At 52.6% G+C, this 22,570-nt stretch overlaps 9 protein-coding genes across 9 annotated transcripts; 3 read left to right on the top strand and 6 right to left on the bottom strand.

The window, feature by feature from the left end:
• Nucleotides 1-137: 137 nt before the first annotated feature.
• N7482_003792 (phosphoribosylaminoimidazole carboxylase ADE2) lies at nt 138-2,045 on the bottom strand (the record flags this gene model as incomplete). The annotated part of the gene is made up of 4 exons (XM_056685917.1): nt 138-334; nt 401-1,355; nt 1,428-1,525; nt 1,580-2,045. The coding sequence occupies 4 exons, from the start codon at nt 2,043-2,045 to the stop codon at nt 138-140; spliced, it is 1,716 nt and encodes a 571-aa protein (XP_056544659.1).
• Nucleotides 2,046-2,248: 203 nt separating this feature from the next.
• Nucleotides 2,249-3,649, top strand: N7482_003791 (uncharacterized protein; the record flags this gene model as incomplete). Its single annotated transcript, XM_056685916.1, has 3 exons — nt 2,249-2,258; nt 2,316-2,365; nt 2,531-3,649. The coding sequence occupies 3 exons, from the start codon at nt 2,249-2,251 to the stop codon at nt 3,647-3,649; spliced, it is 1,179 nt and encodes a 392-aa protein (XP_056544658.1).
• Nucleotides 3,650-3,871: 222 nt separating this feature from the next.
• Nucleotides 3,872-4,996, bottom strand: N7482_003790 (Proline iminopeptidase; the record flags this gene model as incomplete). Its single annotated transcript, XM_056685915.1, has 4 exons — nt 3,872-3,934; nt 4,001-4,119; nt 4,170-4,841; nt 4,891-4,996. 4 exons carry the CDS (start codon nt 4,994-4,996, stop codon nt 3,872-3,874), a joined length of 960 nt encoding a protein of 319 aa, XP_056544657.1.
• Nucleotides 4,997-6,319: 1,323 nt separating this feature from the next.
• ctpA (Cu(2+)-transporting P-type ATPase CCC2) lies at nt 6,320-9,913 on the bottom strand (the record flags this gene model as incomplete). Its single annotated transcript, XM_056685914.1, has 1 exon — nt 6,320-9,913. One exon carries the CDS (start codon nt 9,911-9,913, stop codon nt 6,320-6,322), a length of 3,594 nt encoding a protein of 1,197 aa, XP_056544656.1.
• A 1,132-nt stretch (nt 9,914-11,045) lies between these two features.
• N7482_003788 (COP9 signalosome complex subunit 7) lies at nt 11,046-12,084 on the top strand (the record flags this gene model as incomplete). Its single annotated transcript, XM_056685913.1, has 2 exons — nt 11,046-11,304; nt 11,396-12,084. 2 exons carry the CDS (start codon nt 11,046-11,048, stop codon nt 12,082-12,084), a joined length of 948 nt encoding a protein of 315 aa, XP_056544655.1.
• Nucleotides 12,085-12,665: 581 nt separating this feature from the next.
• rgsB (uncharacterized protein) lies at nt 12,666-13,845 on the bottom strand (the record flags this gene model as incomplete). Its single annotated transcript, XM_056685912.1, has 2 exons — nt 12,666-13,623; nt 13,688-13,845. 2 exons carry the CDS (start codon nt 13,843-13,845, stop codon nt 12,666-12,668), a joined length of 1,116 nt encoding a protein of 371 aa, XP_056544654.1.
• A 755-nt stretch (nt 13,846-14,600) lies between these two features.
• gcnE (histone acetyltransferase GCN5) lies at nt 14,601-16,198 on the bottom strand (the record flags this gene model as incomplete). Its single annotated transcript, XM_056685911.1, has 7 exons — nt 14,601-14,621; nt 14,686-15,393; nt 15,449-15,563; nt 15,631-15,839; nt 15,918-15,971; nt 16,022-16,113; nt 16,177-16,198. 7 exons carry the CDS (start codon nt 16,196-16,198, stop codon nt 14,601-14,603), a joined length of 1,221 nt encoding a protein of 406 aa, XP_056544653.1.
• Nucleotides 16,199-16,979: 781 nt separating this feature from the next.
• N7482_003785 (putative DNA repair protein Rad1) lies at nt 16,980-18,143 on the top strand (the record flags this gene model as incomplete). Its single annotated transcript, XM_056685910.1, has 1 exon — nt 16,980-18,143. The coding sequence occupies one exon, from the start codon at nt 16,980-16,982 to the stop codon at nt 18,141-18,143; it is 1,164 nt and encodes a 387-aa protein (XP_056544652.1).
• A 275-nt stretch (nt 18,144-18,418) lies between these two features.
• On the bottom strand, nt 18,419-22,475 carry N7482_003784 (MRX complex DNA-binding subunit; the record flags this gene model as incomplete). The annotated part of the gene is made up of 3 exons (XM_056685909.1): nt 18,419-22,204; nt 22,270-22,360; nt 22,441-22,475. 3 exons carry the CDS (start codon nt 22,473-22,475, stop codon nt 18,419-18,421), a joined length of 3,912 nt encoding a protein of 1,303 aa, XP_056544651.1.
• Nucleotides 22,476-22,570: the final 95 nt, after the last annotated feature.

The raw sequence follows: 22,570 nt of genomic DNA, 5'->3' as shown, positions 1-22,570 counted from the left end.
TTTCGTCTAAGGTCTGATATAAAACGCCCCCCGCTGTATACAAGAAAAGGCAGCTGTCTGTGCCAATTCAAAAGGAGAATCCAGATATTTTTTGCGAGAATCCCTCCGAGTCATTTCATCGGTACATCGAACTATTGTTACATCTGCTCGAAGTACTTCTCCCAGCCCAGCTCGCGCATCTTGGTACCCTTCTTCTCCATGTTCTCGGCACGAGCGTCCTCAGCGTAGGCCTCGACCTTGCGCTGGATGGCAGGATCGAAGGATCCTAGAATGCGAGCAGCCAGAAGAGCGGCGTTGATGCTGTTGTTGATGCCGACGGTTGCAACCGGGACGCCTGGTAGATGAGTTAGTTCTGGTATAAGAGGCGAATGGAGATGGAGATCTATGGTATGAAACGTACCGCGGGGCATCTGCACAATGCTGTATAGACTGTCGACACCATCGAGCGAGCTGCCCTTAACGGGGACACCGATGACGGGGAGAGCGGTGTGGGCTGCTGCCATGCCAGGCAAGTGGGCGGCACCACCGGCGGCGGCGATGATCACCTTAATACCACGCGAGGCAGCCTCGGCGGCGTACTTGGCCATGTAGTCGGGCGTGCGGTGGGCAGAGGTAATCTCAACGGCGGGCTCAATGCCAAAGTTCTCGAGCAGCTTGAGACCGGGGACCAGAGTCTTGAGGTCACTGTCAGAGCCCATGACGACGGCCACCTGAGGCGCAGGCTTGGAGGGCCCAGATGGCTGGGCCTTGGTCTTGATATCGGCCCGCTGAGCGCGGATTTTATCGACCACATCGATCAAGGGCTGGATGATAGTCTCCGCCTCATGCATGGTGGCGGCAGTCACGGTGATATGGCCCATCTTGCGGCCAGGTTTGGCAGCACCCTTGCTGTACAGGTGGATAGCCGCATTAGGAATCGAAAGCGCGGCCTCGGCGGCCTTAAGGTGGGTGTCGGGGGCGGAACCACCGATAATGTTAAGCATGACAGAGGGCTGGCGGATCTCAAGGCTCTTTGCAGGGATCGGGAGGTCCAGGATGGCGCGGATGTGGCTGTCGAACTGGGAGAGTGCGCAGCCTTCGATGGTGTAGTGGCCAGAGTTGTGGATGCGGCTGGCAATCTCGCACAGCATGAGGTTGTTGTCCTCGAGAAGGAACATCTCGACACCAAATGCACCCTTGCCTTCAAATGCAGCTACAGCCTTCCGGGCGAGAGCCTGAGCCTCCTGGTTGATCTTGTCGGACACGTTCCGGGCTGGCGCGTAAACCAGCTTGCATATTGAGTCCTCCTGAACGGTCTCCACAGTGGGGTATGACAGCACTTCATCCTTGGTCTTGATGACCATGACAGCGAGCTCCTATGCAGAGAAACACGTTAGCTATATGGTTCCTTGCTAAAGAAAATCCCGAAGTTGTAGGATATAACGAACCGTCTTGAAGTAGGCCCACTTCTCCGCATACAGTGGCCGGTCCTTGAGAGCCTCGAGGGCCTCGGGAATGTCTGCTTTGGAGTTCACACGGAAATTGCCTGAGACGGGTATTTCAGCATATTGTCCAAATCCAAATTGGCTGTAAAACTAACCCCGCCCATCGTACGCCATCGTCTTCGACTTCAACATCATCGGGTAACCCAATTGCTCTCCAATCTCCGCCAATTCTTCCGGTGTGTTCTTCACCAACTCCCGGTGATCCGCCATGGGGATTCCATATTTGCGCAGGTGTTCCTTCTGGTTGAACTTGTTCTGAATAGTCCGAATCGCTTGCCAACTAGGCTCAACCTGAACGTCGGAGGCGACCTCTTCAAGGGCATAGGTGTCGACGTGCTCGATCTCCGCAGTCATTACATCGCAGGACTTGGCCAATTGGCGCACGGCTTCACGCTCCTTGAAGGAACCCGTCACATGGCCATCGTGAAAGCTGATCTGCTTGGCCGGAGAGTTCTCGGCGTCCAGGACATTGGCTTGAATGTTCAAACGGTTGCAGGACTCGACAAGCATGCGGCCCAGCTGGCCACCGCCGAGGATTCCAACCTTGCGCGAGTTCCACATAGTGAACGGCAAAAAAGCAATTGTAAAACTGTGAAATTATACAGCGGAACTGAAAGAGTCATTGCTGCCCCGCCGCCGAAAATTCGCGGAGAGTCACATGACCCTATCGATAAGCTCCGCTGCCGCCCAATCAGCAGCACGTGCCATCGCCGTCCCAGCTCGTAACTCGACCGTCGTCTTCTGCAGCTTGCAACACCTCGACCATGTCGCTAGGTAAGAAAGCTCCCTACCGATGCTGATGGGCATATCTGACTGAACATTTTGAACCAGATGAAGAAGCCCTCGAGGCAGTCGCCAATGGCGGCTCGATCGACCTGTATGTGTGAAGCTGTGATCTCAAGGTGGCCCTGAATCACTCGACGCTGATCGATGCTCTGATCTAGAGAAAAATGGACCGGCATAGTCGCGCCGCTGTTGGAACGGCTGGAACATGTGCGTGACACCCACACGATTTGAGCCCGCCTATCTCTGACAGGTTGTTCTAGATTGTCTACGAAGTGTTCCCGATGCCCCAGGCGCCTCCGAGCTCCTACAATGCGCAGCCGTTCCACCCACCGTCGGAGCCCATCGAAATTCCAGAGAGCAGTAATAAAGAGAATGCCGCCCCCGAAGAACCTCAAACTTTTCTTCGTCCACAAGCAACGACTGGCTCGCCGCCTTCGAGCGATCGCATACCGGACTCACAGCCTCAGCCTTCCTCGCAGCAGACAAATGACACCCTTCCACCTCCACTTGCCCTCCTCCTAGGCTCCATCCGCTCATCCATCCAATCCTTCTTTGTGGAGAAGCCCCCGCACACGGTTCAAAGACTTGCCGAGCTCATTCTTCGCCCGACTGCCCACTATCGAACCCTACCTGCGTATCTGCGAGCTGTGGATCGTGTTGTTTCTGTGACCAGCTGTGTTGATGTATTCCCTTTTAATGGCCCGTCTAGCGCCAGTGCGCAGCCAAACGGGCTCATGCATCCTACCAACAGTGCCGGGACATATCTGGCACCGGACTACACAAGTGGCCTGGGAAGTGATGAGTCGCTGGGGGGTGCTCTTCTTACTCCAATTCCGTGGTTGACTAACGCTTCCTTTACTGGCGAGGGCGCAAATATATTGGAAGGGCGTATGTTGTCGCTGAATGGCTTAAGAGTTAATTTATCAACTGGAGCTGACTGGTTTACAGAAGAACCCGCACCCATACAGCCACAGCAAGTCGAGACCACATCAACCGCCACAGCTGAGGGTGAAGAAGAGGCTAAGACGACTTCCGTGCCTTCCCCGCCAGCAGAGTCCCCTGATGAGGTCCCTCATGCCCGAGGCCCTCCCGTTCTGGGTGTCGAGGATTTGGGATTGCAAGATGGAAAGGGGGTAGAAATGAACTTGGGTGAGGAAGTTGTGCAGGATGGCGCATCGGAGCCGTCAGTCACGGAGGCCAACCAAGGAGCTGGCGAGTCAGGCCATGCCGACAAGGACGGTGACATCGTTCTTGATGACACCAAACCCAAGGAGGAAACCAAAACAGAAGACACGACAGCAGCATCATCTCAAGCGGGCGAGGAGACCTCTGAGGCAATTAGTGACCCTGAACCAGTGGAGGCTGAGAAGAAAGAGTAAAGTAACTAAGGCGCCGTGCGTCACTACTTATTTGGACTGTCTTATGCCAGTCTCCGACATCATGTGTTATGACCTGCGATACTTCTTGATAGCAGATCAGATCGTCATTGATCTGAAATTTTATTGTCACTTTCAAAGACTATCTCACATCGATGTAGAAGGATACATCGACGATTTCAGAATGGTGTTAACTAGATCCGATGCTGTGTAACAATGTTCCTGTCAGAATTCCTGGCTTGCATGGTTATCACACGCCTCAAGCAACTTTGCTCGGGTACCAGGCTCCTATGCAATGTAAGCCGGATTTCAGTACATACACCATAGCTATTCCAGGGTGGGGGATGGGCGTACCTGTGGGGTGTGACCAGCGTCAGGGATCCAAATCAGCCGTGACTTGGGCAGGGCTTTATGCAGCTCCCACGCCGTCTGCGGGGGGCAGACCATGTCGTACCGGCCCTGGATGATGGTAACTATATTCTCATTATTCTAGGTCTCCATGCCCACGGGTGTAGAGACATACCAGGAATATGCTGTATCTTCGCCAAGTTTTCGGCTTTCAAGATCTGACCATCTTCCAGCCAGAAATCATGCACTGAGTAATGCGCTTCCAGGACCGCATGAGGCAGCGACCAGCCCTCGTCGTCCAATTGCTGGAAGTCCACCTCGTCGATCTTCAATGATCCAATGCTCAGATCCCATCGGTTCCACTCTCTCGCTGCCGCAACCCGCGTCGCATGGTCCCCGGAAGTCAGCCTTTTATAGTAACTTCCCGTCAAATCGCCACGTTCCTCCGGGGAGAGGTGGTTGACAAATGCTTCAAATGCTTCAGGAAAGACTGAAGGCGCTCCAACGTGTCCTCGGGACCAATCTACTTCCGATTTGCGGGTTGTAAATACCCCCCACACAATGAGCGATCCAACCATTTCGGGATAGGTTTGCGCGTAGAGCAGCGCCAGCGTGGAGCCCCAGGAGCCGCCGTAGACCAAGTGCCATCTAGGTATACCGAGATGGACTCTGAGGGCCTCGATGTCGGAAACCAGCTCTGGCGTCGTGTTCTCCCTGATGTCCGGCGCGGGCTGGGATTTCCCGGTCCCACGCTGGTCCAAAAGGACTACGCGATAGATGTCTGGGTTGAAGTAGGAAGTATTGCTTCTCCTCGTGTGTCCTCCAGGGCCACCGTGTAGGTACACGACTATAAACCGGTAAATAAATAGGTTGCGCACCGACTTGGTAGGGCTTACTTGGCTTTCCGTCCGGCTTTCCATACTGTTCATAGTGGAGTTGATGGATGGAGCCGACGAGGAGCTTCCCCGCATCAAAGGGATCGGAATGCTCGTAGCCACTCATGCTGACGGAAAAAGTGGCCGGGGTTTAGGAATATACCCTGGATTTCTTCATGGAAAGCCCATGCGAGGGTATCAGATGGAGCATCTTTCAGAATCAACAGGTTCTGAGTCAGGCGTGGTATGCGCTTCCTAATTGTGTAACCATGCGAGAGCCCCCACGTCTAAACTAGCGGACAACGAATCTCGCTACAATGCTGACTGAAATTAATGCCTATGCTTTGTGGGCTGACCAAAATATAGCGATCATCAAGCCCCGTATCCATTGGATTAGGGAATCTCTCTGCAACATATCTAAACGGTAGTGTGCAGGCATACGCTGGTGACGCATTTTTCCACGGTTAAGGCTACTTTAGCGGAAGATCCCTTTGGTACTAGTACAGAGCACATTTAGGGATGGTACTACAGCTCATGGAACTTTCCTAAAAAACCTACTTCTACCCTGGTTGTATCGCACTCCCCATTGTGTCTCCATCGAGGTACTCTCCCAGCTAGCTAGTCGCCTTTGATTAGCCCAATCAATCAATCAGCTTAGCGGCCATCTCTGTCTGGGTCTGATTTGCCCAGATCGGTGCCATGCAACGTCCCATCCGGCTGTCGCCTCAGGTGCAGCGGATGCAGGCGAGTGCGCCATACGCGGACATTTACACAAACGCCCCTGTCAGGCCGCTTCGTTCGAGACCAATCGCGCCGCACCGAAGTCGGTTGCTCTCGCGAAGGCTGTTGAGCGCGCTGCTAATGCAATCCTGCGTCGAAACCCCCTACCGGACGAATATGTGCCTATGGGGAAAACCTGGGCATATCGCTTTTTAGCACGTTTACCACTAGATATCGTATAGCAGACGTAGAGGGAAATCGGCCGAAATTATCTAAATGTAGAGGATATTAGCGAGATTGCTAATTGGTATGATAAATTTGATCTAGTGATCAATGATCATCAGATTACACTAGCAAATCTCTATAATTCTGATGAAACTGGCTTCGCTTTAGGCTAGGGAAAGCCTCAAAAGGTCGCCACACAGTTCAGCGGGCAATATTAAGGTTAGCAACGCTAGATACCGCTGGTACCAGCGCTAGACTTTGCGCTATAGATGTATGAAGAAATTTCCAATCGGTTCATCAATATGCATCTGTACAGAAGAGGTATCAAACATCTAGAAAAAAAATAAAGAGAAAAAACCAAATGCGCCAGACGTAGCGTTAGATGTGCAACGCCCAGTAACCAAGGACCCAACTCAAACAAGCCAAGTCAATCAACTAAAATCCCATATCCCAGCAGAAGCGCAAGCAGGTTGAACTGTCCATTTCCAGGTACCACCAGTTCGAATTAGACAGGAGGCTCAACAGTCTGTAGCGGAACATACCCTTCATCCTCGCGAATAACAGTCCGCCTCCCAGTAGCCATGGACCACAGTGCTGAAACACTGTCCCTGACCCACAAGCGGATAGACCGAGGGTGGTCAGAAAGGATGGTAGCAGGGGCCCACCAGCCTGCCTTGTGCCCACGACGTGCACCACCACCGGTAGGGATAGCCCCCAAACTAAGCTCCTTCTCGAGCCGCTCGATCTCCATCCAGGACGGGCGATGCCAAAGTTTCAAAAGCAAGCTGCTGACAACAACCGAGACGCTCGAAGCTGCCATCGCAGCACCGGCGGCCATGGGCGGGAGCATGAACCCTGTGAAGGGGAGGAAAATGCCCATAGCAAAGGGCAGACCGATGATATTGTACAGGCACGCCCAGACTAGGTTCAGCTTGATACGGTTGAAGACCGAGCGCGAGAGCGACAGGCTGGCCGGTACGGAAAGGAGGTCATCGGGACGCATCAAGACAATGTCTGCTGCTTCCATGGCGACGTCGGTGCCTGAGGCTAAGGCGATGCCCACGGTGGCAGTTGCCAAAGCCGGAGAGTCGTTGATACCGTCGCCAACCATGGCGACGCGCTCGCCGTTCAGCTGGAGGGATGAAATGATGGCGCGTTTGTCGGATGGAGAGGCGGAAGCGTGGACGGCAGATGCCGGGATGCCGACGGCCGAGGCGATTGAGAGCGCTGTCGAGGAAGTGTCACCGGTTACCATGGAAGTGAAGATGCCCATGCGGTGAAGAGCTGCGATGGCTGCGGCTGCAGTATCTTTGACACTGTCGCGGAGTGAGATAGTTCCTGCGTAACGGTTGTCGATGGCAACATGGATCCTCGTGATGCCGGACGCGGCACCGGTAGGCTTCGGGACGGTTTGCTCCATGTCCTCATCAGATTCCGAAGTTTCAGGGTCCGCCGCCGCAGGCACAGGTACATCTCTTGATCGTAGAAAGTTTGCGTTGCCGAGAAGCACCTGATACCGGACACGCTCGACGCTGGATGTGGGCTCAACGACGGCAGAGATGCCCTTGCCGACACATGCATCGAAATCGCCGATACTGCCAGGCAAACCGTCTTCTCCTGGATGACCTGACTCGGACTTGGCTTCGAGCAGAATAGCGCGGCCAATGGGGTGTTCACTGCCCATCTCCGCGAGACCGACAATAAGCCACCACAATTGGCGGCGCCAGTCATTTACCGTCCACTGAGGCTCAATACGGACCTGAGCCACGCTCATCCGACCTGTAGTTAGGGTACCTGTCTTGTCAAAGACAACGTGGTTGATTGTTGTGGCGGCCTCGAGAATAGCACCACCCTTGATAAGAATGCCATGCTCGGCGCCAACTCCAGTTCCAACCATGACTGCGGTTGGTGTGCTAAGACCCAAGGCACAGGGGCAGGCGAAGACGATGACTGAAATGCAGAGCTTCAGGCAAACCATAACTCGGCCGCCACTATCTTCCGACTGAAAGATCTTGGGCGGATTCGCCAACACATGGCTAAGGAACATCCAACCGAAGAAAGTGATCAATCCGAGACCGATAATAGTTGGAATGAAATAGCCAGCCACAATGTCGGCCATGCGCTGGATTGGAGCTCGGCTTGTCTGTGCATCCTGGACCAGCTTTACGATTTGGCTCAGGTGGGTATCTTTGCTGGCCCGGATCACCTTGAAATCGACTGAGCTTGTGCCGTTGACAGTTCCAGCGACAACATGACTACCTTTCTTCTTGTGGATGGGCAGAGCTTCTCCAGTGATCATGCTTTCGTCGACATAACTTTCACCCCGAATTACAACCCCGTCCGCAGAGACCTTATCACCGGGACGGAGGATAACGATGTCACCAACTTGGATTAATTCGGTGGGGATAATCTTTTGATTCACCGAAGTATCGTCAGACAGTGTGGACTTCGGCGCATGTGGAGTACTCTGCGCCGTCCAACCGTCAGCCAACTTCTCGGCCGCAATAGGGTCTTCGTAGATAGTGGTCATGGATGGAGCCAAAGACATAAGACGGGAGAGGGCTGCAGATGTCTGTCCCTTCGCCCGGTTCTCCAACCATCTTCCCAATGTGATGAATGTGATAAGCATGGTACTAGTATCGAAAACAGTGCTCGGTCGCTTGTGCTGATCGCTGAAGATAGCCATGATCATGGTGAAGCAACTGTAAAAGAAGGCTGCAGACGTGCCCAACATGACAAGAACGTCCATGGTTGGGGACTTGTGCTTGAGTGATTTGTAGCTGGTAATGTAGAACCGTCGGCCAATGCCAAACTGTACAGGAATCGTGAGACCAAGACAAATCAGATCACCAAGATAAAGGCCCGGTAGCAGTTGGAACCTGCCAAAATCGACTGCGCGCAGGTACATCGGCAGGATCATGTTGATGACAAATACGGGAACAGCGAAGGAGATGGAGGTGATGAATGCGCGTCGCCATTCCTGGATTTCTTTGGTTTTGGCCAAGGACTCCAGCTGTGCGTTAGTGTCGTCGGTATCGGTTATCAGTGCATTGTAGCCGGCGGACTCAATCACTTCGAACACTGAACGGATTCCAATGACGGATGTGTCGAATGTAACAAGTAATCGGGAAGTTCCTAGTTTCATCGTGGCAGACTTGACCCCTGGCCGGCTAAGGAGCGCCTCCTCGAGCGCAGAGGCAGATGTCGGATCTCTTAGACCGTGAATGCTCAAGCTGATCTGCTGGGTTTTTCTTGAAAGCGGCTCTTGTGTTTCGGATGAAACGATTGATGCATCAAACCCAGCATCTTCCACCATCGTAACAATAGCGTTGGCCGAAAGAATTGATGAATCATGTACAATCACCGCACGCTCGGCCAGGAGACTGACGTTGAACTGAATCACGCCTTCCGCATTGGCGACGGCGTTCTGGACACTGGAAGTACAAGCGCCGCAAGTCATACCGCCGATTGCAACGGTTGTTACCATCTGTCCCGACTTATTCTCTGTCAGGTCGGCGAGCTTGGACAAGTCTTCCTGGCCGGCAGACGATGCTTTGGTTTCCAATACCCGAGCACCAAATCCTCGGTCCTCAACCAGCTCTGCGATCTGCTCCGGCGTGATGATCTCCGCATTGTGGTCTACTACCGCACGCTCCGAGAGAAGTGATACATTGACTGAGTTCACTCCAGCGACGCCTACGAGCCCAGTTTCCACTGCTGAAGTGCATGCGCCGCAGGTCATGCCCTCGATCGCGAGCGTCGTCGTCGAGGAATGTGTTGCCGGACCACCCAGAACATCGGTATCTGTCGTCGTGATATGTTCCTCCGTCGATAGAACCGCAGCATCAAATCCACAGTCTTCAATCATTTCCGCAACTTTGGCTGGCGGAAGTATGGATGGGTCGTGTTGGACAGCGGCGCGGCCCATGATCAGACTGACGGACACATCGCCAGCACCCTCGACCCCCTTGAATGCGCCCTCGACAGCAGAGGTACACGCTCCGCAGGTCATTCCATCCACTTTGACTGTTGTTGTAGCCATCGCGGGTAGGCGATCGGCGGGGGATGCGGCGTCCGCGCCGCGAGCTTCTGCAGGCATGGCAACAAGGAAAGGTAATCCGGATCGTGGACGGGGCGTGGCTATCGCATGGGGACGAAGTATTACGGGATGAGCGCTCCTTAGGCACGATGAGCGGAGGGGATAGCGTGATGAACGACGGATGCTCTCGGATTGACAAGGGCCGGTCAGATCATTCCCCGATTGGGGCGGATAGTGGAAAGGGTTAAAAGAGATCACAAAATAAGGAACAGAAGACGAGGAAGGGAGGATCAGCCCAAGAGGCCACGTCGGGGGAGATCGGGGGTATTAATCAGGAATTCGCAGATGCAACTAGAAAAGCCGCGCGGGAAGTGGGTGAGATTGATTACGCATGGGGTGGAGCGCGCCACGCTGAGGAATGCGACTCCTCAGGCCGCGAGCCGATCTGTCCCCAGTCTCTCCAACAAATCCGCTCTCTGCGGCCTATTTAGCCGATCCACCCGCAGTAGAGCAGTCATCCTGCACTCGCAATATTGGCAACCACCATCTAATAATGCAGGCGACTTTCCAATGATTGCGCCCTGCCTGATACTATCATCAATAGCTTCAAAGCGGAGCATATAGGCAATTCTGAAACGCGGAAGGCTATGTCAGAAGCTGTCAGTGGCCCGAAGCGTTTCAGGTCGGCCGACCGCAACGTTCAGTCAGGGCCAACTGATGTAGCCTGTACGACGTTGGGCAAGGGTAATTGGGGAACATTGATCGAGCTGCTACAGATAAAGAGACGTCCACGACACGAGGCGATGCGAGGATCACCCATGAACGCACTCAGGAACTACCTGGAGGGATTGATGTATATACCTCTCCAGAACTGCCAAGCCACGGATTAATTATCATCCGCATAACACGGTCCTACAAAGGCGGTCTGCATCTTGAAATGCCCCTTCTCATCGCCGCCCGATAAGATGTTTGCATAGAAGGCAAACCAGCTCCGCCGAACCACCGCCATCAACAGTCAATTCAATAGATATCGCAAGAATATCATCACTACTCAACTGAATCATTTCTTCCCAGCTCCATCGGAGTACCCTTCTTCTGGCAAAACGCACAACGCCTCAACACTCCACCCTCACCATCCCCTTGGCCAAACACTTCCACCATCCCCTCACCTCTTCCCCATTGACCGGATCTCATGGACCAAACACATGCCCGGGCCTTGGAGGCTCTGCAGCCCTTCGTCGCCCTAGCCACATCCAACAGTGCGACATCTCCGCGCTTCGTGGCCAACATTGTTACAAATGCCACGTCGAGCCCCCAAACGTACGTCTTCGCCGAGCTGCTAGAGACACCAACCATCCAGGCCCTGGCCGCCTCCGATACCCCCGCAGAGTACCAGAGCTACCTGAAGCTGCTAGAGATATTCGCATGGGGCACATGGCAGGAGTACCAAGGTATGCACAATTTCTACTCACCCTCCCTCAACCTCGCCAGCGGTTGATCCTCCATACACGATGACAACCTAATAATTTCCTTCCGCAACAGCAACCCCCAACCTCCCCAAGCTGAGCACCGAGCAAGCCCTTAAGCTCCGCCTCCTCTCCCTCCTCACCCTCGCCGCAACCACAAAGCCCCTCACCTATCAAGCCCTCATGAAAGCTCTCTCCCTCTCCACAACCGCTGAGCTCGAAGCCCTCGTCACAACCGCTATCTACGCCAATCTGATCTCCGCCCGTCTGTCCCCTGCCTCAACCCCACCCACTGTCAACGTCACATCCGTCGCACCCCTGCGCGATGTGCAATCTCAGTCTCTACCCAAGATGGTCTCCCTCCTCACCGAGTGGGAGGCCCGTTGCGGCAACGTAGTCACAGACCTGGAAGCGGAGATCGCGCGGGTGAAGGCCAATGCCCAGAAGCGCTATGACAAGGAGCAGGCGCACCAGGCCCTCCTGGATCATGCAGTGCAACGGCGGCAAGCCGAGACGGGCCGCGAGGGCGGTGGGAATGTCGGGAATGGGCGAGCAAGTAAGTCTGGGATTGGGCGACGGCTTGCGGGGCGGATGGGATTTGGGGTTGGAAGCAACAAGCGGGACGCTGATGATATTGATGTGGATGATGGCTTTGTCTCCGGAGATAACGGGGATTCCGGGTCACGCATGGACATCGACGAAGGCGCGGGCATGGGGCGCGGGGGGAGCAGGCAGTCGAAGCGGATACTGGGGCGGAAGGCTTAGGAAGGTGGGTGCTCATGACTATCACGATCTTGTCATCTCGCTTGGCTAGCTGCACGAAGCGGATTGCACACTACTGAAACTCCCATATATCCTTACATGAAATGACCACGAATGATATATGTGCGGGTAGCAAGCACCAAAGTAGGTTGCATTCGTAAGGCCCTAATGGCAACACTCATGGAGAACATACGTATAATACAAGTGACCAAAATCAGAAGGGGTATTGGTAGAAGAGAAAAAAGGGGGAGCGAAAACAAGTAGAGGTCGACAAGTCAGATATGGACACGGCAAGGAGAGAGGGTTGCAGGACCGCCAGTAAGGCGGGTGTGGAGGTAGGGGAAAGAGAAGAGCAAACGCCAAAGGGAAAGACGGAACGTGACAAGGATTATGGGCTGCAGACGTATTTCGGCGTTCAAAAGCTTTCCAACAATTGTGCTTCGCAGAAGCAGGATAGGACAGATGAATCTAGACACCGGGCTAGAAATCTCTCTGACAAATCGTATGAATGCAGGTATTGCGAGGAATGACCACACAATATCTTTCGAAATTCGACTCGCAAAAGGTGGGGATGGGAAACATGTTCAGAGCATTGTGCCAGGCACGAAAATGAACAAGATACTCAGGGCCGTGGCGGTCAGGAACGCGATGAGAGCGGTGACCACGGCGCGCTTGTTCAAGAGTTTGCGGACGTATGGCTCGCGGATGGGTGCCCAGTTCATGAACGTGTATTCGCTGTAGCCGATGAACGCCATCACGGGGTCGATCTTGTACTGGTACGAGATGATGAAGTAAGAGGCAACGACAAAGGGGAGGATAACCCAGCAGCGAATGTGCCGAGGCTTGTTGCGCAGAACCACATAGAAAGCGCCCCAGAAACCTCCACCAAAGCTGATCAGAGCAAAAGCCAGACGGGCAAGAATGCTTAGCGGCACGAGGTTACCCAGAGCCTTGGCCTGCAAGAATCCCGGAAATGCATCACGCTCCATAGCCTGGAACACATAGTCCTTCGCGGGGTCGAACACCTCGGGGTCGTCACGGCCGTCGTCCTCAATCAGGTTAATACAGGTCGAAACCATAGTCTCCGGCAGAATAATCTCTCGCTCGGAGCCAGGGAGCAGATAGGTGTAGAGAATCTTCTCGGCGCTCGCGCGGATATCATTGCGGCCCACAGTGTGTCCGGGGGAGTTCGAGTCGCCGCCATTGCCGTTGCCGGTGCTGGGGCGCGGATCATTGGACGGGGTCCGCTGAGCAGACTGCTGAGAGCCGACGCTGTTCTGGGGAGAGTGCGAAGAGATGTGGCCCTCAGAGCGCAGGAAAGCAGACAAGCGGTGGTCGGCGTCGCGGTCCTTTTCGTTGTGATGCAGGCGGGAAGGCCCAGCCTCCACCAGCGGAATATCGCCCAAGTTCTCTAGATTCTCTAGCATCGCAGACGAGCGCTCGTTGTCGGCTCTTTCCATATCGGGGGTCGCGACGAGGACGGAGCGGCGAAGCTCTCGGACATAGTGACGGCACAAGGACATATGTTGCGAGACATCGAGCCTGATCAGATGGGTAATACATTAAATCACCATCCCATGGTTATTGACGTGCAAAGATAGCTTACCAAAAATCCAAGTAGTCCACGGAACGCTGCTGGTCGCGCATGTAAATGTAGAATGAGAAGAGGTCAACTGGAGCCAGAGTGCGGCGACTGAGGACCTCGAAGAGCGTCGGGAGGCGATTCCGCTGCTCCATGTCCAGGAATGAATCAGGCGAAGCCATTTTGCCAGTAATTTATGTGTTGCAGTCACCGGTGGAAATTCCAGCACCGAGGAATCGAAGTTGAAGTCAAGGAGGGGTGATAAAGGGGTAATGAACGTGACGGGTCGCGAAAGGCCACACAAAGTGACTGAGGTAGCCTGCAATGAATAATAAATCGCAAATTGGATCTAAACGAAGATATATGCACCCTGTGGGTGCCAAAGAGAGGGGTTTGTGAAGATGATCGTGGGTGTTGTCGTAGTACACGCAACGCGATTGCCGCGAAAGGAGAGCCCCCTGGCGAACGCAGCAGCGGGACGAAAATTAGTCAACAGCTGCACCGCAGCAGCAGCAATAATCAGAATAAGACAAAACACGAAAGGCTCATCAAGCGAGGTCCTAACGAACGAGGCCAGGCTCTTGAGGCAAGGGTTGATGCAAAGTACGGAGTATATAGGAGTGACCAGCCTCTGCATTATCTCCAGGTCCTGAAACAACACCGCAATAACATTCCTCCGCGCCAGACCCACCTGTCATTTCTTCAAGCGTCACATTGCATTATCTCATTGGAGTTTCGAGGGATCTAGACGCGTGAGAGCAATTAAGATGATTTGCTTATTTTCTGACTTCACCAGAATAAATTACTGAAAGGCATCAATTCATGTTTTCATATAAATGAGGTCCGTGTACTCCGCTAAAATTATCCACAGGGTATTGGTAAATCCAGTCAGCTCCATAACGCCGTTCCGTGTAAACACCCACGCAGAGAAATACGCTTAGTGTCCATCGGCGAGATGCTAGAGGCACACAGATTAACCGGCAACTCAACCAGAATATAAGGTTTTTAAGGGTCAAACTTACCGACCACTCAGGGATATTCCGAATTTGTTGGTACATGAACTTCTCAAGCTTGTTGGCGCTCTTAGCGTACGGAGTGCTCTCGTTGTTGTACCGTCGGCAATTTTCAAAGATCAATGTCGCATCCTTGATGAAGTCCTGCGGAGTTGGATACATGTCCTTCTCATGCTTCTCCTCCATGGTTGACAGATCCATCGGTTCCATGATGACTTCGTAGTAATCGGGCACTTCATCACGGTTTACTGGCTGAGTAAATGGCCAGGCGGCACTGTGGTTTTGCATGTCATTCAGCAGATGCAGCAACTGGTTGTAATTAGGCCCGTGACGAGGCTGGCGAGCCAGCTCGTCCATATCAGGCGACCACCCTGACTCCTTGACAGCAGGAATAGTTAGTGGATCAATGTGAGATACACCATTCTTCCACTCCTTGGGAGCGGGGTGGATGATATGAGAACGGCTGAATGCGCGGATCTTGGCTTGAACAGCTTCTTTCTGCTTCAGAAGCATCCGACCCATTTCTAGGTACCGAATTTTAGGCAGCATGGTACATTGCATGATGGTACCGCCTTCATAATCCTTAATGTAGCCCATCCAGATCGACTTGTCGAGGGTGATTTCTTTCGTAAATCCTTGCTTTTTGAAATATCCGATGGCGTAGTTGTCGGCATAGGTGAGGAAATGCATTATGGGGGAGGTGGCTTTCACGTAGTCCTGTCGCAAATGCATCAGACTCGAAAAGCTGAAAGTCGCAACCACTTTTTCATACCTTGAGATGTGACATCAAATGCGCACCATAGCCCTTGACTTGCTGGTCGGAGGAAATAGCACAAAACACAATTTCCGCAAATGTGCGGCTATTGAATGGCCGGTAGGTGATCCCTCTGTTTGAGCTTATTAGCAAATCCCCCCAAGGTGACAATCTAGCCCCATTGGCCCTTTTGCACCTACCCAACAACTTCCAACGGATGCTTCACTATGGCGATAGACAAGTGTGACCGATCGTAGACAAGTCGCGCAATATAATCCTTAGGCATCTTTGGGAGTTGTTTCTGAAAGATACACTTCAGGCCCGTCAGGACGATAAAGCTATCGTGTGAACCATCGTTGTTCACCACTCGGAACTCAATATCACCACGGCGCTCTTCTAGGACAGCGGGCTTGGGGGATCATGTCAGCCTTTTTGAGGTTCCTGGCAGGGAGAGGAGAGGGGCAAGATGGAACGGGCGGAAGCTCACCTTCTCGGGGAACGGGACAATGCGCAATGGCGGCTTTCGTAGCGCTCCATACTCCTGCTTCACGTCAGTCAAGGTCTCAATTGCAATCAGTCGGAAAATCCAACCTCTTTCTCTGGGGAGTCGGTGCGCGCTTTCTTGCTGGCTTGCTGTTGAGAATCCGGGGAAGCTGCCTCCTCTGAGGCCTTCCTCTTGGCGCCTAGAAAGCATCAGTAACTGCTTCTTGGTGCAAATAGCGGGTCTCGTTGCAAGAAGGACTCACTCTGAGGGGTTTCAACAGCCATGGTGGGTGGTTGAAGCTAGCGATTAGCACCTGCGCGCGTTCTAGAGAGATGACGCTCCCCGGGAATCGGCTCCGGAACAACAATACTCCGTATCGGCCAGATCGACCAGTCGCGCATTGTATACTTCTCCAAGTCCCGCAACTCTCCTGTTCATCACAGATCCATTACCGGTTTCCCTATTTCTCGCGGATCCATCACTCATGTCTTTGAACGAAGTTTGGGAGGCAGCCTCTGCAACCCCTTTCCACCCCCTCGTCTCCAAGGACAGCCAGTTCTCCGTCGGCTTCAGCCTACTGGTACTTGGTAAGGATTGTTTGCTGCATCTCCAACCTGTGCTCCACTAACCATGGCTGATATAGCATTGATCTTCACGGTGCTTTTTGGACTTAGTAAGTACTCCTTGAGATGCACTGATGTCAACTGACAGTTGCTAACATTTCCCACCAGATCGGTCGTTCCTGAGCCTCGCGTCCCTTGGCCTGCCAGCATCATTACTGTTCGGGTGAGTGAAAGTGGCACTACAGCGAATTGAATGAATGATGCTAATGAAATGGATTTTGGTCAGATTCGGAGCCGTGTTCACAATCTGTGCTGCTGGAGTCTATGTTTAACGAGATACCCACACTTTGTTTCCTCCATGTACCATAAGCGGGGAATTTCAAGGGGCCTGTACTGCTAGAAGCTCCCAAGTTATCACACATTCTCGAAATTCTCTCCTCCCGCCTGACCGCATCCTATTCACGCCTCCGAAAGGCTCGGACTAGCAGCTATTTCCTCAACAATGGAGCCGCTGTTCACCGGTGTCTCGAATAATGCCCACCACCTCTACACTCTGCTCTCCTGCGTTGGCTTTGCTTCAAAAGCAACCGTCCAGATTACTCCGGATGGTCTGCGTTTCTCTGCGGAGGAAGGCCGCGTCGTCCAAGGATTAGCCTTCCTCGACAAATCTCTTTTTACCAGCTATACCTTCAAACCGTCGACCGAGCGCAGCACTCAAGCTGAAGAATTCAACCAAAATGCAGACTCATCGGACGAGGTGGAATATCCCCACTTTGTCATCTCTCTTTCCGCTCTCCTTGAAACACTGAAGATCTTCGGCATCAACGACCTGATGGAGCCCAATGGCTCCAGAGACACCAACCTCCCGCAAATCAAACCGGCCTCAAGTGCGTTCAATGCGCCGGCCTTGCTTATGGACCGATCCTGTACCCTCCAGTATACGCAACATGGTGCCCCTCTCAGCATCGCCATCACGGAAGCGGGAGTAAAGACGACTTGCGAGCTAGTGACCTACGAATCAGGTGATGCGGAAACCGACATACCGTTACAACGTGATGCTATTATCATGAAGATCATCATGCGTTCCGCCTGGCTGCATAATGCCATTGCTGAACTCGACTCATCCACTCCCACCATTCTCAAGATATCAGCCTGCGCCAAGCGGGAGCCGTACTTTGCTCTCTCAGGTGCTGGCGGGCCATTCAGCGAGTCCACTGTTGAGTTCTCTGTTGACCAACACAGTGAAAACGTTGGCGGCGCTACTCAAGGAGACCAGGCGTCACAAGCTCATAATATTCTCACGAATGATGGAACTTCGCGACCACGCGCAACCAGGAGAAAAGCAGCACCGACCGTGACAGAAACTTTTCAAGTATCCCCGCCATCTTCTATGGGTGAGCGAATTCAACAGAGCTATCGCTTTGCACTCATCCGGAAGGCGGCCCGCGCCATGGCTGTTGCCAACAAAGTCAGCATTCGGGGCGATCAGCAAGGTGTACTAAGCTTGCAATTCATGGTCGATCTAGATGACAATACCTCAACTGGCAGATCTGTTGGTGCTGGAGTAAGGGCACCAGCGGGCCCAAGATGTTTCGTGGATTTCCGTTTTGTGCCCCTTCTTGACGAAGAGGAGGCTGAAATGGACGTGCAAGATGATGAGGAATAGTTGAGCAAGTCTGGCTGTATTATAAAGATACCTTAATGTTATTTCCACATATTTCAATCGACAGACTTAACAAATGCATTGGAGGTATCAGTAAAACTAAATAGAAGGAGTCGCCCTTTTGTACGCCTAAAATAACATGCTATGAGAAGTAAGTGAGGGAGGCATTTCATGTTCATCGTGTGAAAGAAAACAAGCGAGTCGAGACCACGATAGCTCGAGGTGGGCGTTACAAGACCTAGGAGGAGATTAGCACAAGTGAATAAAATCGAGTACAATCAAAAACATACCTCAGCAATGGACTGCCTCTCAATGATCGACTTCTGTTTCTCATTCCGCGAGACGCGATAATAGTAATCGCTGAAGTCTCCGCACTGCATGTGGCGCAAAAATTCCTCATCGTGGGTGATGACAATCAACTGGAAATTCGCCTGCTGCTGGCGAGCCCGAATAATATCGTGCAACGATTCCGCTAGCGAGCGGATATTATCACGATCCAGATTCGTCGTTGGCTCATCCAGAGCGATGAGACCACAATTCACGCCGAAACATTCCGCCAGAGCAAGCCGAATGATGATACTAGCCAACACCTTCTGACCCGCGCTGCAGCGACCTCGCATGTCCATCTCTGCGCCTTGTTTGACCATGCAAACTCGATAGTTGTAGGATCTGTTTCCCTTCGCATTTTCGTTGTCGGAACGAATGAGAATCGTGTCCACGTCTGTTCCGCGGTACGTCTTTTGCCAGAGTTCACCGATGATGGAGTTGATTTCTTCCATCTTCAACCCGTGGTATCGCATGATAGCTTTGTCTAGGGCGCCGCCATAGCGAGCGAGATCTTCGACTGCGGCCTTGGTGGTCTCCACTTTGATATGCGCCTCTTTGTACTTAGAGGCTGCATCCTTGTAGTCCGTATTCCAGTCGGCCAGCAGTTGCATCAACTGGTCATCCTTGGACTTCATTTCGCCCATTTTGCTGGCCTGCTTGGCAGCCAAGGCATTATGCTCGCGGGTCCAGCGCTCCGACTCTTGCTTGAACCGGCTACGGTCAACTTCGGCGTTCTGCGCTTCCAGTTCCTCGACCTCTTGAAGAACTTTGTCCAGAGATCGTGTCGCTTGACGATAGGTCAGGTTGTCTGAGTACTGGCGCTTCGTATTCTCACTGTCCTTGAGCTGAGTGGAAATCTTGTTGATCTCTCTTGTAACCTCGCCTTGCTCGGCTTCAAACCGGCTAATCTCACTCTCGACTCCGGTAAGCTCTTGCTTGCTCCGCTCAAGCTGAGTCGGGCCTCCTCGCTCGATGTATGAATTAATATCCTCATTGGCAAGATCAAGTTGGTGTATACTCTCGGATATGCTGTTGATCTCGTGCTGCAAATCTCTTTCGTGTGTATCAGCCTTTTCACTAATATCGTCGTAGCTGGCTTGAGCCTTGAGCAATTCAGGTGAAAGGTTTTCTATATCCTGGTCTGCTTTCTGTATTGCCTCTCTCTGCTGAAGATTAAGCTTCTTGTACTCCTCGATGCGGACAAGCAGGTCGGCCTTCTTTTCTAGCTGGAACTTGGTGTTGTTGAGGTTGTCGCGTACATCTCTAAGTTGGAGTTCGAGCTTGTTCATCTCGGTTCGTGTCTGCTCCTTCTCATTCGTGAGTTTTGTGAGGGCTCTCTTTAATTCTCGAGACTTTTCGTTGGTAGCCGAGATCTCTTGCTGGATATCGTCCAAGGTACGTTCCATAGAGGTATCCTGCTGCTTCGCCGAAAGCTCCTGGATTTGAGACGTGATATTCTTGATTTCACCGTCGTGCCTCGAGATGGTATTAACAGTCTTCGCGAGAGTTTCAACATCTCTCTTACTTTCCAACTTGTCGCTAACCATCCTATCATGGGTCTCAAGCTTGTCCAGAAGCCGGTCTCGCTGAGATTCGCAGTCTTGCTCTTCTTTTTCCAACTCAGGAATATCAGTCTCGGAAAGACGAACCCATTGGTCATAAAATCCATTAGCTGCACGAGCGTTTTCGAGATCTTGTTCAAGGCCTTTTAAGGTCTCGTCCTCGGCGTCCAAGCCAGCCTTCTTCACCAAGGCCTCCAGCTTCTTTGTGAAAGTCTGGAGTTCCGCCTCGTTCCTGAAGGACCGCTGGCAAGTGCGGCACAACTTGGTGCGTTTTGCTGCATCCAGGCACTTGTTGAGGTACTCGCCCATGCCAGCATATTGATCAGCATCCTTGCGGGCAAGATCATATTGAGCCTGGCGTTCTTTGACAATCTCGGGATACTCCGATGGCTCAGCATCGACTACTTCATGAATCTCCTTCACGCAGTCGTCGAGATCCTTGCGTCGCTGTTTCAGGATTTTCTTTGCATTCTTCAGTTTGAATTCCACTTGCTCAAGCTCTCGGCTGACGCCGTCACGGCCCCGCTCTGCATCGGCGACCTGCTTTGTTTCACTATCAACAGCCTGTTGGAAATCCTTTTCCAGGCTATCAGGTTGCCAAGCGGAACCGAGAACTTTCACAAGACGATCTCCATGGGCACTCTTCATCGTCTGCAAACTGCGTTCTCTGTCTTTGAGCTCCTTCTTGAGGTGATCCAACCGAGCCAGGTCTCCTGCTTTCTTTGTGGACTCAATCAGCTCGGCATTGAGTTTCAAACTCTCATCCTCAAGGTGCTGGATTTGCACGTTGATATCTTGGATCTCTCGGTCCCATGAGGCAGTCTTCGCCCGCTCTTTTGCTTGATGAAGACTCGAAGTAATATCTTCAGTCTTAGCCTCTAGAACAGCTTGGACTCCTTCGTCAACGTCAATCTCATTGAGCCTCCCTTGGTAAGTTGCTGCCTCTTTTTCGTTCGCCGCAATCTGTCTCTTTGCAGCATTCTTGGTTTCCTGCAGGGCGGACTTCCGCTGGCCGATCTCGTTGAGAGTGTCTTGCACTACACGGAGTTCCTGCTGGGCCTCGCGCTTCACACGATCCAAGGCCTGGATTTGCTCTCGCAAAACGCGCCGAATCTTCTGCATGAAACCATCGATCTCTGTCTGATCCATGTTGTCGTCGATTCCACGGATGTTATTGTTGCGAGCAGCCTCGTTGATCATATTTTGGCGTCTTTGGACCTGACGCTCAAAATTGGCTTTATCATTTTCGAATTTGCCGTTCTCGGCCTGCTTCAAGCCTAGTCGGTGTCGAGCAGTCTCGATCCTCTCCTTTAGTTCCATATAGTTCTCCTTATGGGCTTCCTCCTGCTGTTGATACTCGATTTGTTTCGCCTCAAATTGCTCGAGCGTCGACTGCAGCCACTCATCCGACTCGTCGAGCTCAACCAGGTGCCTCTTGAGGTTTTCAATGGTGGTTTCGATACTTTTCGCTTCGATACGCTTTCCCTCCAGAGCACCGAGTACCTGAGCGTAACTTTCGGACTCTTTCCAGGCCTTGTCAGCCAGCTCAGCGACGCGCCGCAGATCCTTTGACATTTGCTGAGTCTCCTCTCTCAACGCCTCGATCTCATCCTGAAGCTTGACGGATCGTTTCTCTGCACGGTCGGCCTTGTCTTTATCCTCTTTGGCATGCTGTTCCATAATCTTGAATTTGCCAAGCTCTTCATTTTGCTTTTTGCGCAGCGCTTTGATATTGTCGATGGCCTTCGTGTACTTCATAGCTTCAAAGATTTCGTCAAATCTCTTTTTCAAAACCGACGGCTCACTCATCGGCCACAGACTCTCATCCTGGTGACAGAAAATAACGGAGTCCAAGACGGCTCTAGAAACACCCAAGTACTGTGGCATGATCTGGTCGAGCTCAGCCACCCGTGATGAGATAGATGCACGCTCGCCGTTTTTCACCATGACCAGCTGGCCCTCTAATGTCTTCTGCTGCCTTGTTGTTTTCTTGACTGTGAGCTGAAGGCTGCGTGTAGCCACCATCTTGGCGCCGGATGTGCCATTGAAGGAAAGCTTCACCTGGGCGAGCACCTCTTTCTCGCCGCATAACTTTGGATCATGAATAAAGGCACCACCTTTGCTGTTCGGAGGAAGGTCGCCAGTCGTGGCATATTTGAGACACTCGATGATGGTCTAGACTGTGTCAGTTTTCTTGATCGTGCTTCTGTGTTGGGAGCTCCGAATAGTCGAGCCCCTACCGTTTTCCCAGATCCATTGTAGCCGACGATCAATGTAAGAGGTGTATGGAATTGTATGGTTTCGCTGCGTGTGTTATCGAAGGAGCGAACCCTAAATTGGAGAACACGATTAGCTAGCCCGAGGAAACGGAGCACCTGGCAGAGTCGCGTCACGTAACCAGCCAGACTTACCCCAAAATCGAGAGCTTATCGATCTTCGCTGCCATCAATCATGTTATAGTTAGATCCAGTTACAGCACCTGGTGAGTCGTGCGAACACTTACACCTGCCGAGCTGTTAGCATGGTCATCTCCAGCAGCGG

This window comes from Penicillium canariense (genome assembly GCF_028826845.1).
Source record: "Penicillium canariense strain IBT 26290 chromosome Unknown utg000002l_segment0_segment0, whole genome shotgun sequence".
Taxonomy (NCBI): domain Eukaryota; kingdom Fungi; phylum Ascomycota; class Eurotiomycetes; order Eurotiales; family Aspergillaceae; genus Penicillium; species Penicillium canariense.
This window is presented reverse-complemented; position numbering and strand designations above follow the sequence as displayed.